We start from the raw sequence: 17951 nt of genomic DNA on the forward strand, positions 1-17951 counted from the left end.
AGATAATTTCTGATTTTTCTATATAGTGCGTTAGCACTTTGATTATATTTTTAAAAGAAAGTCTTATTTTCTGTGTGAGGTCCATAAGAATATTTTAAGATGTTAGAAATCACTGTTACAACCGAAAGTGGTGGCCCACGCTGTGACCTGAGGGCTTGACTTGGCCTCGAGGCCTTACTCATGGGACTGCTGGTACATTCCCTCAGCACTAGGTTCACACTGTTCACTTTGACAAAAGAGATGACAAAGGTCCTTTCCCAAAACTCTTCCTATGTTGTTAATCATAACATTCTGCCTTACATTCTAGACTTCTATCCATCTCTTTGTTTCCATTTCCAATGTGCAACCCCTAGCCCATACCCAGAGAAGAACCTTCGGGCTGTGGACTTTCTGCTCTCAGGCATCTTTCCCCAGGTTAATGCTCCTTCCCATTTAAACCAGAGTGATGTTCCCAGATGAAGTTTTTCTTAATGGTTTCCCAGGACTATAAAGACATGGTTAAGCCAAGAGTCTCCACTTTAAATTCCTAGCTCTTTGCCATGTTGGTCTGTTTATTCTCTTCAGAACAATGTTTCTTTTGTGTTCCTGCCTCGAGTTTTCTCACACTTTTCTCTCCCACCTGGGCTAGAAGCCCCTGCTGCTTTGCTCCTGTCTTTTGAGTCTGTTCTGGAACATCCCTTCCCTGGGATCAGTAGTTACATGTTGTCACTCACTGGACTCCTTAATGGTTAAAATGGCACCACCTTTCTCCTTTTGTAAAACATCTCAGATTAACTTTTTTTAAAACAGTTCTCTTCAGGTATACGTGACATAATAAACTGCACATATTTAAAGTATACAGTTTGATAACTTTCTGTGGTGTAACCATCGTCACATTAAGGGGTGAACATATTTGTCATTGGCAAAAGTTTTCTCCTGCCCATTTCAGATTTCTCCTGGGCTCTAGGAAATCACTGATCTGCTTTCTCTTACTATTGATGAGTTTGTATTTACTATAATTTTGTTAAATGGAATCAAAGAATGTGCTTTTTTATTTTTTTGGACTGTCTTTCATTTGGCATTATTTTGACATCATGTTGTAGTGTGTATCAATAGTTCATTCCTTTTTATTTTACGTAGTATTACGTTGTATGGAAATACCATAATTTGCTTATCCATTCACCAGGTGATGAACATTTGGGTTATTTGCAATCTTTGGCTATTACAAGTAAAACATCTGGACATTCATGTACAAGTTTTTGTGTGGACATGTGCTTTTATTTCTCTTGAGTAAATGCAAAGGAGTGGAGTGGCTGGTTATTATGGTAGGTGTATGTTTAACTTTGTGAGAAACTGTCTTTCAACATTATTGTACCATTTTACCTTCCCAGCAATGTATGGGAGTTCTGATTCCTCCACATCCTTGACAACACTTGGTATAGTCAGTCTTTTTAATTTTAGCAATTCCAGTGGATGTGTAGTGATATGTCCTTGTAGTTTTAATTTAAACTTTTGTCACAACTAATAATATTGAACTGCTTTTTATGTGCTTCCTTGCCATCTGTGTCTCTTCGGTAAAGAGTTTGTATACATCTTTTACTGTATGTAACTTACTGAGTTTGTTGTCTTATTGTTGAGCTTTTGAGAATTCTTTATCAGGTAAGATTTGCAGATATTTTCTCCCACTGTGTGACGTTTTCATTCTTTTAATCGTATCTTTCAAAGAGCAGCAGTTTTTTTAAATTTGATGATGCTCCTCATTTTATTAAGAAATCTAACCTACCATTTCCAAGATTTTCTCCTTTTTTCTTCTTGATGTTTTACAGTTTTAAAAGGTTTTACATTTACATCATGACCCATTTGGGGTCAGTTTTTGTGTATGGTGTTAGGAATGGATTGAAGTTCATCTTTTGCATAAGTGTTAATGTTTCATGTGATCATGCTATAGACCACTGTAAAATAAGTTACTGTTCTAGAATTTTCAAAGGTAGCGCCCATTTGCTCCTTTTCTTCATGGAGCAAAAATTAATGTAAAAATGTACTAACAACTTCCAACTCTTTTATTATTTTACAAAAAGGGTCTCAGGTTTATTTGAGGCTGACAAAGCTGTTCTTGCCAAAAGTGTGCAGCCCTTCCCTGCAGAGGAGGGGTAGTATCTGGAGGTCTGGCCTCGATGGGCCACCCTATGGAGCAGACGTCACCCATCTTCTTGTGCATCTCTCCTTTCTCATGGGGAGATGAGGCTTTTCTTGCCCCTTTTCCAAGATTGTTCTCAAATTATTCCTCGAATGCAGAAGCTGAGGCAGGCAGGTGGCAACTGTGGCTGCCCAAAGGGCCTGCCTTGTTTCAGGTGGAGTCCACTGATGGGTGCCAGCCTGTTGATGGCTGCCAGACCACTGGCCTAGCAGTGCCACCACATCTTCCGGTCTCTTAGGAGAAGCTAAAAATATTTTTATGTGAAGTTGGTGAACGAAGGCCCTGCTGATGTTGCACTAGTACTGTTTGCCTCCTGACCTCAGTCTGGGCCACAGCTGTGCACCCATCTTTTTCTGGGATCCTGTCAGTGTTTCATGTCATGAAATTTTAATCTCCCTTTTCAGTGGGCCTTTTCCTTTATCTGATGAGCAAGCCAAAGTCATCACTGTGAAAAGTTTGAAAGAGAAGGTTTTTTTCATTCCTGCTGCTTTCTTGATCTACCTTCCGGTTCTCTTAGCACCAGATTTGTAGACAAAGTTGATCTCTGGTACAGGTGCTGCACGTGTGGAGTTTGACTTCCAAAGCAAACTTTTGCAGTCCTAAGACAGCTTATTACTTAACCCTCTTCCAAGTGTGACCTAGAGGGTTCAGAGAACCTTGTGATGAGATGTAGTATCTTTTGCTGAAGGTTTCTGTTACTCAGAACCTGGAAATGGAGAAGATGTGTCATTCATTTTATCCTGAACAAGTGTGGTAGGCTGCATACACATGCAGCCAGAGCGGACTTTTTTTTGAAATCGAGCTTTGAACTATGGAGTTTGCTAGATATGGCTTAATTCCTAGCTGTGTCACCCCTGGGGTAGTTGTTTAACTTTACTGTTGGCATTTGTTTAATGAATAAATACACCCGGGACTGTGTTATTGGAGGATTGCAGCGCCAAGCCCACAGTCAGGCACAGATGTGAGCAGGGCAGGTTCAGGCACTCAGCCCACACATTCAGGCCTCCGTTCTGGCCCTGCCTATAGTCAGAGTGCCTGTAACTAATATTTGCAATGATCTGAAATTGTCAAGAAAGAATTCAGGGTTTTGTAGTACACCGTATGTAAGAGGTGGTTTAGATATTATATCAGTGCATATTTTTAAAAGATGCGTGGCTGGAAGAAGGGTAAAGTGGGAAACTTCTTTGCAGGACAGTTTGGCAATATATTAAAAAGATGCTTAAAAATGGATCCTTTTGACCCACTTCTAGGAATGTATCCTAAGGCAGTAGTCAGATATGCAAACATTTATGTACAAGTACACACACATTTAATAACAAAGTAATTCCTCTCCATAGGTGGCCTTTTTTGGGGGGTGGGGGGTGGGGGATGAGGAGGGGGAACCATGTGTACCCATTGTTTAGCTCCCACTTATCTCCCTGGAACTCATACTGGATTTATCTGGTGTCTTTGACCATTGTCATTCATTAAACCTCTAGCCTCCCCACAGGGGTTGGGATCTCTCAGCATTTTCTGACACCTGAGCTGTTTGTTCCATGTGTTGTGATTTTTTGGTGAGCTCATTTTGAAGCCCTCTCTTCTCTCCAATGTGAACTGCTTGTCCTCTGGGCCAGACCCTGGGGTCATTCTTTGGTATCTTCCCAGGACTTGCTTTTGCCTTTCCTTTCTATTGGAGTCCTTGTCTTTTTTCTTAGTTTACTCTTTGGTTGTTTTTGTTGGAGGATTTTCTTCAGTAACTACTTGGGAGAGTATGGGGAAGTCACAATTTAGAGATTTTCCACGTCTGAAAACATTTTATTCTCCACTTACACTTCATTAATAGTTTGTCTGGATATAGACTTCTAGGCTGTATCATTTCCCCCAAAATTTTGGGGGCTTTGCTCAATGATTTTTCCGGTTTCCATAACTACTGTTGAGAATTGAGATACCTTGTTGGTGCTTGCTTGGGTGTAACCTGGGTTTCTCTTTGCTACTCTAGTATTTTTGCCTCTAATGTTCAGAAATTTCATGAGGATGTGTTTTGGTGTAGCTCTTCCTTCCTCACATGTACATTTATGCTTTGGGATTTTTCAAATTCTCTAAATAAATGTCTTTTATACTCAAAAATATTATAAAAAAATCTGTGTGGTATACGGTACTTTTGGGAAAAAAAAAAAAAAGATACATTCAAAACAATGTTTCTGTCACCTGAACAGTTAGCAATCTGAAAAAAGTGGCCTTATGCATGTCTTCTTCCCCCGAGAGGGCTCAGCCAGTGGTCACTCATGTTTGGGGAGAGTGGCAAGAGAAGAGGTGCAGATGGGCTTCTTAGGGAGGGTGAATCTGGAAGGTTGTTAGTGTTTCTGAAAGACCTCGCACTGAATAAATTTGGTTTTGTATTGTGAATGGTACAAGTGTAAACATTATTTCAGGGAGGCAATGTCTGTTTTGAGTACTGTGAGGTAAGAGTGTGTGTGTGTGTGTGTGTGTGTGTGTGTGTGCGCGCGCGCGCGCGTGCGTGCGTGTGCAAAGTTTGTAAGATTCCTGTTAAATTACTCTGGAAGGATAGGGGACCTCGTGCTATGTGAAAAAAAGGAAGGAAGGTGACTAGCACACACCAAGTCTTAATTGACAGGGAGTCATGTTTGTCTTTCTTGAAACTGATTTGTGTTAAATGCTGGATAGAAAGTGATGTAACATTCATGTCTGAACAAAAGACAAAAAATAAAGTTTTCTGGTCAGCATTGGATCGTAGTTCACTGTCATAAGAATAAACAGTAAGATAATATTAAATATGTATTAAAAACCATTGCTCTATTTAATAGAAATAGCCAGTGACTATTTTCTCAACATTTTATTGTACAAGTTTTCAAATATACAGAAAAGCTGAAAAAATTTTACATTGAACATCAATATATAGATTGCCAAGATTCTGCAGTTAAACTTTATAAAATCAACTTTTGCAAGTAATGTTTTACTTGTATCACATACTCGTCCCTCCATCCATCCTTCAGTTCATCTTATTTTTTGATGCGTTTCATTTCAAAGTAAATTGTGGGCCTCAATATACTTCACTTCAATAACTTCAGCATGAATATCATTAATATTTATTTTCAGTTGCTTTGGCTTTGTTTTTAGGTAATTTTTACATATATGAAATGCACAAGTAAGCGTACCCTTCACTGCATTCTGACAGATGCAAATGCGTGCCGGCTTCTTCAAATTACCTCTTTTTTTTTTTTGGTTTTTGTTTTTTGAGACAGAGTCTTGCTCTGTTGCCTGGGCTGGAGTACTGTGCCCTCAGCCTAGCTCACAGCAACCTCGAACTCCTAGGCTCAATGGATCCTCCTGCCTCAGCCTCCCGAGTAGCTGGGACTACAGGCATGTGCCGCCATGCCCAGCTAATTTTTTCTTTATATTTTTAGCTGTCCAGATCATTTCTTTCTATTTTTAGTAGAGACGGGGTCTCGCTCTTGCTCAGGCTGGTCTCAAACTCCTGACCTCGAGCTGTCCTCCCACCTCGACTCCCAGAGTGCTAGGATTATAGGCCTGAGTCACCGCGCCCGGCCTTCAAGTACCTCTTGCTTCAGCAGAGCCTGCAAGTGAGGCAGGTGTTGTCAGAGACACTTGGGTGAGTGGGAGTCCTAGGGCAGTTGGAAGGATTTCTGCAGCAGGAGGCTTCTGGTGGAAGACGAGGAGGACCTCGTAGGTTGACCTGTCATTAATTATGTATCCTAAGGAAATAATCAAGGAATGGAAAAGGTCTTCACTCTATTCAGTGTATGTGAGGAGCCAAAAGAGTGCTTCTGGCTCAGAGAACCCATCTGGGGAGCTGTCTCCCAGCTCTACCTCAGTTTGGTTTTGCACTCTGTATTCTTGGGGTTTGTTTAGGTTGGCAGCTTCCATCTTTTCAGTCCAAGCTCTTTCTCCATTGTGGACGACAGAATGGTTCTGGACTTTCTTGTAGGAATATTTGTGTGTTTTTTCTCCAGTTTTCCCTCCAGGTTGTGAATTCATTGTTTTTATGTTTTCACTTCCTCAAACAGCTCCTCCCATTTCCTCTCATTCTCTTTTGTGAATCAGTTTATTGTGTAAAACCATAACTTTGTGTTGAGTGTGTTGGCTGTATATATTGAACAGCAGCATGTTTTATCTTTGTTCTTCCAACCTGTGCCTGTCAGGCCATCTTCCAGATCAGACGCTGAAGAGCCAGGCCTCCTGCCGATGGTCTTTTTAGAGGCTCAGCAGGATTTTACATTTATCTTCTAGGGGTGCATGGGGACTTGTGGCTATCAGTGGGTACCTTTCAGTTAGCGTCCTCACTTGTTTGAGCTCCTGTGTGACTGTTGTTTCAATGGAGATTTTCTGATTAGCTTAGACCCTTTCTCAGTTGTGCCGTCATCTGAAAGTATTAGATTTTTTCATGTTATTTATTATAAAAAAAGTTTCAAATACATATACAGAAAGGTTGAGAGAACGGTACAGTGAATGCCCATAATATCCACCACCTAGATTCACCAATTACCACTTTGCCATATTTGCTTTATCTATATAAGGGTGAGGGTGTCTGTGGTTTTTTCCTTTTTTTCTCCTGAACCAATTCAGAATTTTACTCAGCCTTTGAGTCCCTTGTCTTGTGGACTTCAGTGTGGCCCTTTCAGACATAACAATGAGGACATTCTTTTGCATGACAAGGATGCCATTATCATTCTTAGAAACAGCAATTCCCTAATTTTAGTCAGTAGTTCATACTCAAATTTGCCCAGTTTATCCCCCAGTTTTTTGTTTTTTTTTTAATATTTGGAACCAGGATCTATTCAACCTTACATGTTGAATTTGTTTATAAAGTTAAATTTATGTCTCATCTCTTTTTTAATCCACAACAATTATTTTTAAAATAATTGTCTTTAAAAGAATTTTTATTAGGAAAACTTCCAAGTAATATATAGAAGTACACAGGAATATATTTCCCAGTTACCCATCACCTGGTTTTAGCAGTTATCAGCATATAGCTGATCTTTTTCATCTATCTTCCCACCACTTTTCACTATTTTATTTTGAAGCAAAGATTATATGATCAGTGTTTTAGTATTACCTTTAAAAGATAAATTAAAAATATAACTATATCATTGTCACACTTGAAAAATAATTCTTTAATAGTGTTGAGAATACAATGAATCACAACATCAAGTTCATATTCCAGTTGTCTCATCTGTGTCATAAATGTTTTTTAATTGTATGATGAAGAAAGGGGGCCCTGTTGGTTTGTTCTTTTAAACCATGTGAAAGGGACTAGCCCCAGACTTCTGGAAGTGACTCCCAACTTGGAGGTCTAGCATCTGCTCTTAAATATGACACACACAGGGCAGCTCTATAGATGTTTTGATCGTGACACTTTCATAAAGTGTCAGATGTGCATTTGGTGACTCCTGAGAGGACCTCTTAATTCAGGCTAGTGGAAGTAATGGGGCATAAATGGGATTTAAGCTCTAGAGTAGGAATCACATTTAGTGGCATCCACCTGTGACTCAGCCAAGGTGCTTGCTGGTGTCTGGCAGCTGTGTGGTCATAAAAAGTGAAGAAGGAGGGAGGGTGGCCTGGGGAGGAGGGAGCTCTTCAGGACTAGACTTGACCTCCCTGCCTTCTTCCAGGGAAGTTCCTTTCTCTCCAGACAACATTGCTCCCAGCCCTAACTGGCTATTGCTTGCCTACGAGGACTACATAAAATGCTGCTATGTTGGTGGTCTATTTTCTTGTGATTCTACCCTGAACTCAGGCACTTTGTGGAGAGGGCTGGATCTTTCCAGATCATCTCTGTGGCAGGGTCTGGCCCTGTGTTGGTGACGAATGGCCACTCTGTGCTGGTGGAATGCTCCCCTCCTGTGACTGGTCACATGGGTACCTGCTGTGCCTGTACCTCATTTCCTCTGCTGAGCTAGCCAGCCACTTAGCCGTTGGGGCTGTCCTGGGTGGGCATGTCCCAGGAGTGTCAGTGCACAGCCAGAACTTGATGGCTTTCATACTACCTTTTTCTTTATAATTAAGGAAGGTGTTTTATAACCTTGTTCTGGAATAGTTGGCATACAAAAAAGTACACAGATTTAAAGCTTCAGTTTGATGAGTTTTAACATGTATATACCCACAAAACCATCACTTTCCTTTATTATCTTTCTTAAAGACTAGGAGCCAAGCAGCCAGAGAAAGGGCCTCTTTAACTGCTCTTGCCTTGAAACTTGTTTTTTCAGATCCTAACAGAAAATCTGTGTATTCTCCTCTCCTTTAGCTAAGCACCGATACATTAAAAGTTGGTGTATTCAAATTTTGACAGTGTTTATACTTTAACATATTGGTGAGTGAGTTTCAAAATAATATAGGGAGACCTAGGAGGATCTTTTCTCTCTCCAAATAAAGAACAGCTGAGGTTGAGAGTTGCCTGGTTTGGGCAAAGGTGTCAAGAGTAGACGCAGACGAATGTGAGTTTGAGCACCTGCTCTGGTGCTTGGGATGAGGCTACCTGTGGGGCATGCCACAACCTCTCAGCCTCAGCATCCCTATCTGTGCAGCCGTGAACGGGCACCTCTAGGGAATGGGCGAGGAGGCATGATGCTAAGGTCGTAGTGAACCAAGGCACACCAAGTACTGAGTGTTCACCTGTAGCTAAAGCAGCACAATTGAATAGGACTGGCTTAGTAACTTGGAGAAAAGGGAAATTTCGTTCTTGTGGTTTTTTTTTTTTTCAAAGGCCATTTAAACTCATGAGTTTTCCTGGGAGTGATTCATTCTCTTTCCCTTTTAAATTAAAACAAAATACACCTACATTGTTGAACACAGTCCAACAGTGTAATTAAAAAAGTTTTTAAAAATCTAACTTTAAATTTTTCTATACTCAGTTCATTTTTGAAACTTGAGGTATAAATTATGCACAAAACACACATATTAAGTGTTCAGTTGGGTGGATTTGGACAGCTGTACCTGCTCACGGAACCATTACCCAAAACAAAATATGGAACACTTTCATCATCCCAGAAGGCTTTCTTACCCTCTCCCTCCTGACTTCTGTCACTGTAGGTAAAGTTACTTGTTAGATAAATAAACAGGATCACATCATGTGTGCTCTTCTGTGTCTGGCTTCTTTGTAAAGCCCGGCATGGTTTGAAATTGATCCGTGTTTCTTCCTTTTGATGCTCGGTAGTGTTTATTTGAATGTATCACAGTTATTCTTTCTCCTGTTGATGAACATTTGGGTTGTTTCCCAGTTTGGCTATTAGGAATAAGCTTGATGAACATTTTTTATAGGTCCTGTGTGGACCTATGATTTCATTTTTCTAGGGGAAATGTTTGGGAGTAGAATTGCTGGGTGCTGTGGGAGGCGTGTCTGTGGTCTGAGAAGTCGCACCATGTGACTCTTCCATGGATGAAGTGAGTGCTCTACTCCTCGTGTTCCTGCCAGCAAGAATGTGAATCGTCCTCACAGACATTCTAGAAAGCCCTTCTGTAGAGGTGTAACATACCTATTAGAAATGTAACCCTCTTCAGGGTGCAGTTTGGTATGTTTGGACAGTTGTGTGCAGCTGTGTACCTGCCACCACGGTCAGGCGACTGCTCTTCAGCAAAGCCCTGCGTGCCCTCTTGCCCTGGCCACCACTGATGGCGCTTTTGAAGCTCTGTGGGTTACCGTCGTCTGGAGTTCCTGTGCACAGACGTACAGCACGTGCTCTGTGGCTGGCTTCTTCCACATAACACGGCTTTGAGATTCATCCCGTGTTGCATCGGCAGTCTGTTCCTTTTGGTTGATGAATTGTATCTGGTTATGTGGATGCTCCATGGTTTGTTCATCTGCCTGCCAGTCGACGTTTGGGCTGTTTCTAGCTTCTGGTTGCTATGACACCACTGCTGTGAACAGAGCAGTCCAGAGAGCCTCTCCTGCCCTCCCCAGAAACAAACCCCTGTTCTCTGTTGGGGCTGGGTCAGGAAGGGGCACCCGGCACTCGCCGCTGATTCAGCATTTGCCACGTTCTCCCACAGTGGGGCTCTTCACCAGCTTCCAGTAGGGAGTTGGTGGCAGAGTTTCCAGGTCTTTGGGGAGGGGCTTCCGGTACCAGGTGGCTCCTTGTGCCTCTCTGCTGGCCGCAAGTGCTGCTTTCTTGAGTCTGCTAAATCATTTTCCACATCAGCTATTTAAGCTTCAGGATTTGTCTTTTTATTTCCTAATCTGCCTTAGTGTCATTTTCATGTTGTTTTGGGTGAGAGCAAAAGTAAGCATGTATTTTCAACCTTCTCCTGTGACCCAGAGATCTTTTTACCACAGGGTGCTTAGCCAACTCCTGGTGTTGTACACATTTCTCCTTTGTGTTTGCTAATAAACAGAACTGTGGCGAGTGTGCCTATGGTGAAGTCTCCGTGTGCGTGTATATGTTTGTGCTTCTTTGCTTTTTTTTTTTTTTTTTGGAGACAGGGCCTCGCTGTCACTCAGGCTAGAGTACAGTGGGACGCTTATGGTTTGCTGCAACCTCAAACTCCTGAGCTCAAGTGATCTTCCTGCCTCAGCCTCCTGAGTAACTGGGTCTACAGGCATGCACCACCACACCCAGCTAAGCTAATGTTTTTATTTTTTGTAGAGACGAGGTCAGGCTGTGTTGCTCAGGCTGGTCTCAAACTCCTGGCCTCAAGCGATCCTCCCACCTGGGCCTCCCAGAGTGCTGACATTATAGGTGTCACACAGCAACCATGCCTGGTCTTTAAGACAGATTTCTAGAGGGGGAGTTTTGGGATTAAAAGACATATATACTTTTTTTTTTTCTTTCTTTTTTTTGAGACAGAGTCTCACTCTGTTGCCTGGGCTAGAGTGCCGTGGCGTCAGCCTAGCTCACAGCAACCTCAAACTCCTGGGCTCAAGTGATCCTCCTGCCTCAGCCTCCCGAGTAGCTGGGACTACAGGCGTGCGTCACCATGCCCGGCTAATTTTTTCTATATATATACTTTTTAGTTGTCCATGTAATTTGTTTCTATTTTTAGTAGAGACGGGGTCTCGCTCTTGCTCAGGCTGGCCTCGAACTCGTGAGCTCAAACGATCCACCGGCCTCAGCCTCCCAGAGGGCTAGGATTACAGGCGTGAGCCACCCTACCCGGCCTAAAAGACATATATATTTTTAATGCCAAATTGAACCCCAGGAAGGCCGTACCAATTTATACTCAGCAGAACAAAACATGTATTTATATCCTGTTCTTATGTGAGCATGTGGTCTGTACAGCTTTCTCCTTTGGTATTTTATCCTCTTCCCCAAACACTCCCTGCTCCCTAGGAAATGCACGTGCACAGAGTCTGAGATAATAGAATGAGGTCTTAATGGAGAGGGAGCTGGGGCGGCGGCCCTGTCAGGTCTGACTGAGTTGTGAATGGGCCGAAACACAGCCTGGCTCCTCCCCATACTTGTCCTCCACTGTGCCTGACACAGACCCAGGTGAACTCAGGCCACTGGCTTCTTTGTTCCAGGTTACACTCCCGGCACGCCTTACAAAGTGTCCTGTTCCCCCACCAGTGGGGCTGTGCCACCGTACTCCTCCTCCCCCAACCCCTACCAGACTGCCGTGTACCCTGTGCGAAGTGCCTACCCCCAGCAGAGCCCATATGCACAGGTATGCTTGGGTGTGCACTGCCATGTGGGAAGGGTGGTTTTTGTCTGGGCTCTCATCCCTTGTCCCTGGGGACCTTGTGGCATCTGTCTCTCTCCTCCCCACAGCAAGGCACGTACTACACACAGCCGCTGTATGCAGCACCCCCCCACGTCATCCACCACACCACGGTGGTGCAGCCCAACGGCATGCCGGCGACGGTGTACCCTGCTCCCATCCCTCCTCCCAGAGGCAACGGGGTCACCATGGGCATGGTGGCTGGGACCACCATGGCCATGTCAGCAGGTGAGTCCTTGTTCCTGGTGTATATGTGCTGTATGGTGGCACTAGAGCCGGGGGAGGGGGAACTCTGACCTTCAGCTCTGGATTTCATGGCTACGGTTGGGTAGAAGGACAAAGAACTCTTTGGGGGAAGGAACAGCAAATTATCTCTCTTTTTTTTTTCCTTTTTTTGGAGACAGAGAGTCTTACTCTATTGCCTGGGCTAGAGTGCCATGTGGTCAGCCCAGCTCACAGCATCCTCAAACTCCTGGGCTCAAGCGATCCTCCTGCCTCAGCCTCCCGAGTAGCTGGGATTACAGGCATGTGCCACCATGCCCGGCTAATTTTTTCTATATATTTTTAGTTGTCCAGCTAATTTCTTTCTATTTTTTTAGTAGAGATGGGGTCTCGCTCTTGCTCAGGCTGGTCTCGAACTCCTGAGCTCAAAGGATCCATCCGCCTCGGCCTCCCAGAGTGCTAGGATTACAGGCTTGAGCCACTGCTCCCAGCCAGCAAATTATCTTTTACTTTGCCTCCCTCCTTTCCTTCCTCCCCTGTCCTTTCAGTTGAGAGGAGACTGGATTGTGGGATGTAGTGTAACAAACGACAAACTGACCTCCCTGTGGAGTGTGACTGACTGGCCCTTTCTCAACTCGATGGGGTCATTCTGTTGGTGAGCAGCAGGGATGAGGAGTGCCCCCTGGGGCCATGTAAAGCTTGAGCAGAAGGGGACACTGTGTTCCAGGTAGGGCTGGCCGTCTAGGTACTGCCTGCTAGTGTGAGTTGTCTTTGCAGGTCACGTCATGTTGTAGGAGGGGAAGTTTTCATTGAATCTGGGAAAGCCGGTCTGTTAATAGAAGTAGCAGCTGCTTGTAGACATCCTTTGGCATTCATCTATTCCTCTACTGTACTGTACTCCCCAAGGCCTCCGCTAAGTTAGGAGAATAAACTGTGGGAAGATGAGATGCCCGGGCTGGGTGGGCATATCTCCATGGAAGCCCTGATCTGATGCCTAAGATTAGGTCACCTCCTGGCCTCTGGGTAAATGCGGCCACTTTGGGGCTGTGCCTATACAAGGTTCACTTGGTTGCCCGTGACTAGGGGTTTAAAAAAAAAGATACCATGCCCTTTGTTTTTCTGGGCTTTACTTCAGTGTGAGGAAGTTATGCCAGGGAAAGAGGCATTCTGGAATGCCAAGTGTTTCTCTTTAGATTCTCTTCCTCATTGGCTTTCCCATACTCAGCCTGTCAAGGCAGAGGAGACTGGGCAGAGAGAGGAACTGTGCATTTGGCGCCCACAGCGAGAGGGCAGTGGGCCCAGGTTGGCGCGAAGGCCCGTGTGTCAGGTGGTGCTTGTCCACACGCAGGACTCAGTCGCTGAGTTTCTGTAGTTACAGGAAAAATAGGTTTCTTTCAGATGTATTCAGAAGCTTATGTAGTTTGAAATCCCTGTTTCTTTTTCATCTATTTTTTTTACTGTCTTAACCATTTTTAAGTGTATAGTTCAGTAGTGTTAAGTATGTTCACACTTTCATCAAGTGTATTCATCAAGTGTATATAGTTCAGTAGTGTTAAGTATATTCATCACTACCACTCATGTCCAGAAATCTTTCATCCTGCAAATCTGAAACTCCTGTACCCATTAAACAAAAGCTCCCCTTTCCCTTGCCCTCCAGCCCTGGCACCCGCCATTCTACTGTCTGTCTGTATGAATTTGACTATTTTAGGCACCTCATATAAATGGAATTGTAGAGTACTTGTCCTTTTGTGACTGGCTTAGTTACTTAGCACAGTGTCCTCCAGGTTCATCTGCATTGTAGCATGTGTCAGAATTTCTTTTCCTCTTTAAGGCTGAATAATAATTTATTTTTTTATTTTGTAGTTCATCATCTCACCCACAGAAATTATTGGGTGTTGTCTATGAAGGGTAGGCACAGAGGCTTTTACAAACATATTATCAGTATGTGTTTGCTGTGTTTATACATCTTTTTGGGCACATGGGATCATCTGGTGAGAGTTCTGACAGTGCCCGGGGGGAGACTGTCCTTCCTGTCCACCTTTCCCCTGCAGAGAGGCCATGGCCGTGTGCTTGTCAGAGGCGGCCTGGAGCTGAGTGCAGGCCAGCCTTGTGTGTCACGTGGTGCTCTTTCTTCCAGGTACCCTGCTGACTGCTCACTCCCCAACTCCTGTTGCCCCCCACCCTGTCACTGTGCCCACCTACCGGGCCCCAGGAACACCCACCTACAGCTATGTGCCCCCTCAGTGGTGATCACCCTGCAAATGTAAGTGACCAGTGAAGGCTGGCTCGGCCTTCGAGGAAAGGGCATCTCTTGGTGGAGAAGAGCAGACTTAGCACATGTTGCAGCACTAATGAGAAAAATGCACCTGGCCCTTGATGAAGGGCAGTGCAGTGTTTAAATTTTTGTTCTTATGGGGACCCTACAAAGTAGAATAAAGAAGAAAACCGCTGGGTATTTACTGTTTACGCTGTCCATCTTGATCCTGTCCTGGATTGTGCGCTCCATCTCCCGCCTGCCTGCTGCAGGAAACAGGGTTCCAGTTGTAACTGGGGTTGCTAGGAGCAGGGTGGGAAGCAGGTCTAGCAGCCTTGCCTGTTGCTGTCCTTTCTGGCTCTAGTGGACCTCGTGCCCCTGGAGTTTCGGGAGCAGTGGTGCTAGAGGAGTTGTGTGTGATTGGTGTCTGTCCGTCTTCCTGCAGGTTTGAGGATGGAGCTGTGCAGTCACATCATTGAGGTTCCACAGCTGGTGCTGCAGGCCTTGTGCCTCCAACCAGGACTTTCTTCTTAATGCTCTCGACACTTGGCTAAACACGACTACATCCCGGCCCAGCAGGTCCCAGCGCCGTTAGTCTCCAACTAATTCTGTGGGTTGGTCTTAAAGCAAATCCTGTTTTGTGGACTGCCTGGCAATTTTTTAGCTAACTGTAATGATAAAAAGGGAGTATTAATCTATTCTGAATCATATCTAGTTGAATGCATGTTTAAAAAAAACAAACACAAAAACAAAGCTTGCTCAATCTACCTGCAGTGACTGATGCAAAACCATCATATGCAAAATCCAAAGGAATGGAAATGTATTTTACAACTTGTATCACTAATGCACTGTTGTAATGTATACAAAGTCTTCAAGTTATAAGTGTTAAAGTGAATTTCTTCATAGAGCATTTGAAATATCTTAGATGATTCTTCAACCTTTTGGGGTTGACGTGCGTTGCCAATTGGGGATATGGATGTTTAGTTTTCAGCAACCTTTCTTTGGCACTGACTGCACTGGGAGGGAGTTGCCGGGATCGGAGAGAACGGGAGAGCACAGCTGCTCAGGCATCCCTCTCTTCCCGCTTAGGCTTGGGTCAGTGCATGGGGATGTGCTTAAAAGTCATCATGAAGGCTTAGGGTTGTGTGGCCAGTACAGTTAGAGGTGAGGGGGTGGTTTATGTGTCAGCAAAGCGATTTTCTCTGCTATCTAAATTTTCATTACAAGTCTTTTACAGAGAGAGGTGATGTTTTATAAATCTTTATTGGAAAAGTCCTGCGTAGAACTAAATTATTTTCCTGGGATGGAAAATATGTGAAAGAAAAACAGCCATGCTTGGAGGAGGTATTGTCCTCTTCATTTAGCTTAGAAAATCATTCCATTTTTTTTTTTTTTCCTGAGAACTGTGTCAGCTGAAAACACATAGGCACTGCTGTTTGTCCCCCTACAAAGAAGGGCAAAGATTTCAGCTGTATGTTGTGGAAAAAGTTGTATATTTAAGAATGATTAAAAGGGAACAAAACTTTATTTAAAATTCCTCATGTTTCTCGTAGAGAGGCAGGGCTGTGGATATGTCTGAAAATGTAGAACCTGGTAGCTTCTCCTGGAATATTCCACCTGGTGGTCACTTGTCCTCTGAGACTGGCTGGAGGGGCCTCTAAGAGAGGGGCAAGGGCTGGAGGGCTGGTGTCTTGTCTGGGAGCCTCTTCCGCCACCTCCTGCAGCAGTTGGAGGCACTGAGTGCCAGGCAAGCAGGGACAGCAGAAGGGCCAGGCAGTGTGGCATTTGCCAGCCAGGACTTATCATGGAAAGGATTTTGAGTTTAAAATCAGAATCTTGTACATAAGAAATGGAGGATTTTTTTGCTAAATATGCCTGACTCGGATCCATGGGAGTGTGTGTCTGTCTGTTAGGGTCAGGGGTCTGGGGGGTTAGGACTTGCTCCCTTTCAGCGGTCTGGCGGGGTTGTACATCTGTCACCGCCCTGTGATGTAAGTGCTGTGGGCTCTGGTCAGGGCCGGGGTTCTGCTCTTCAGTCTCTGGCAGCCAGGTCAGGGCCTGGGTGCTGGTGTGGAGGCTGCACACTGGTGTCCTGCCCTGGCTGTTGGGTGGGACACCTGACTACTGAGCCTTTGGTAACCTTATTTTTATAGTGAGTACTCTTCATAATTTTCTTTTTCACGTCTTATTTTATGAGAACTTAGGAATATTTTTGCATGGATCATTGTAAACAGAAGATTCCTTCTTCCTGATGTCTAGTAACATAGAGTGTTTACTGATAAGTACTTTAAGTTGTTTCATGAGCACTTAGCCCATCTTTGTGTGTACATGTGTGTGTGGTGTGTGTAGCAGACGTCCACTGCAGACACGCGGTCTGTGTCCATTTCACGTCTGTGTTGGTAATTTCATCTGAATAGTGGGTGGTTTGCAGTAGCACAGTAGCAGTGGGTTCTGAGGGTTCCAGGGGCTCAACTGGCTGAGTGAGAGAGAAGTCATTTTTCCCAGTAGAGCGCTAATAGCCTGGGAGAGAGACTCGTGATGGTTAGTATATGCTTCACAGAAGGGAAGCATGCACACACCTGCCTGTGGGGGTGGAGACATTCGTGTTCAGGAAGTTATTTAGATGTCTCTGCAGGCTTGCTTGCGACTTGGCACACACGGGGGCTTTCAGGAGAAAGAGAAGAGAGTACCACGACCCCCATTTACTTCAGCTTCATAAATACTTTGCTTCCTCCCATAATTTTTTGTAACCTTTTTTCCCTTTTGTGAAGCTGAGTTGAGAGACTTCATGAAATACTTTGGCATTGTATAATAAATGTGTGCAGAAATCTTTCCAATTTTGAAACCATCAGGGCATCACCTATCAAATATCAGGTAAGAATCTGGACTTACGAATAGTAATGAAACTGTCATAGGTTGTAATTTTATCACCATTTGGTTCTAGTAAAATTAATTAAGGAGTAGAACTTGGGTCAGAATTCTTTATAACTTGGTATACCAAGCATATTGTGGAACATTCTGAGAAATTCTGTTTGTGTGTGTGTGACATTCCTAATTTGAGTCCTTCAGCTGAAATATCATTCTTTTAGAAGTTGAGACAGGCAAGCAAAGACCTCATTCCTATAACATGGACGTTATGGCTTTTTTTTTTTTTGGAGACAGAGTCTCACTCTGTTGCCCAGGCTAGAGTGCCGTGGCATCAGCCTAGCTCACAGCAACCTCAGACTCCTGGGCCTCGAGCAATCCTTCTGCCTCAGCCTCCCAGTAGCTGGGACTACAGGCATGTGCCACCATGCCCGGCCAATTTTTCTATTTTTAGTAGAAATGGGGTCTCGCTCTTGCTCAAGCTGGTTTTGTACTCCTGAGCTCAAGTGATTCTCCGTCCTTAGCCTCCCAGAGTGCTAGGATTAGAGGCGTGAGCCACCTTGCCCAGCCCTTTATGGGTATTTAAAAAATTTTTTGTTGTACACCTTCTCCCCTGAGGCTTGGGGGTGTGTTCCATCAGCTGTGTAGCTGTTGCTGTTTCTCTGCTCATAGAAATATTGTCTGGACCTGGGCTAGGGGCTGAGTGTTTAGTGTCCAGCAACTGGCCCTGTGAGCTCACTGCCTCTGAGAAGTGAGGCCACCCTC

The 17951-nt window shown here is 44.1% G+C and overlaps 1 protein-coding gene across 3 annotated transcripts in view; it reads left to right on the plus strand.

The window, feature by feature from the left end:
• FAM168B (family with sequence similarity 168 member B) overlaps nucleotides 1–15848 on the plus strand; it is a 33742-nt gene extending 17894 nt beyond the window's left edge. For all 3 annotated transcript variants that reach the window (XM_045559040.1, XM_045559039.1, XM_045559041.1), the window contains exons 4-7: nucleotides 11649–11791; nucleotides 11896–12073; nucleotides 14205–14330; nucleotides 14767–15848. In XM_045559040.1, the coding sequence (XP_045414996.1) occupies nucleotides 11649–11791; nucleotides 11896–12073; nucleotides 14205–14317 (434 nt within the window). In that variant the 3' untranslated portion in view covers nucleotides 14318–14330; nucleotides 14767–15848. The remainder of the gene's footprint in view (nucleotides 1–11648; nucleotides 11792–11895; nucleotides 12074–14204; nucleotides 14331–14766) is intronic.
• Nucleotides 15849–17951: the final 2103 nt, after the last annotated feature.

The sequence above is a fragment of the Lemur catta genome, chromosome 8, assembly GCF_020740605.2.
Source record: "Lemur catta isolate mLemCat1 chromosome 8, mLemCat1.pri, whole genome shotgun sequence".
Classification (NCBI taxonomy): Eukaryota; Metazoa; Chordata; class Mammalia; order Primates; family Lemuridae; genus Lemur; species Lemur catta.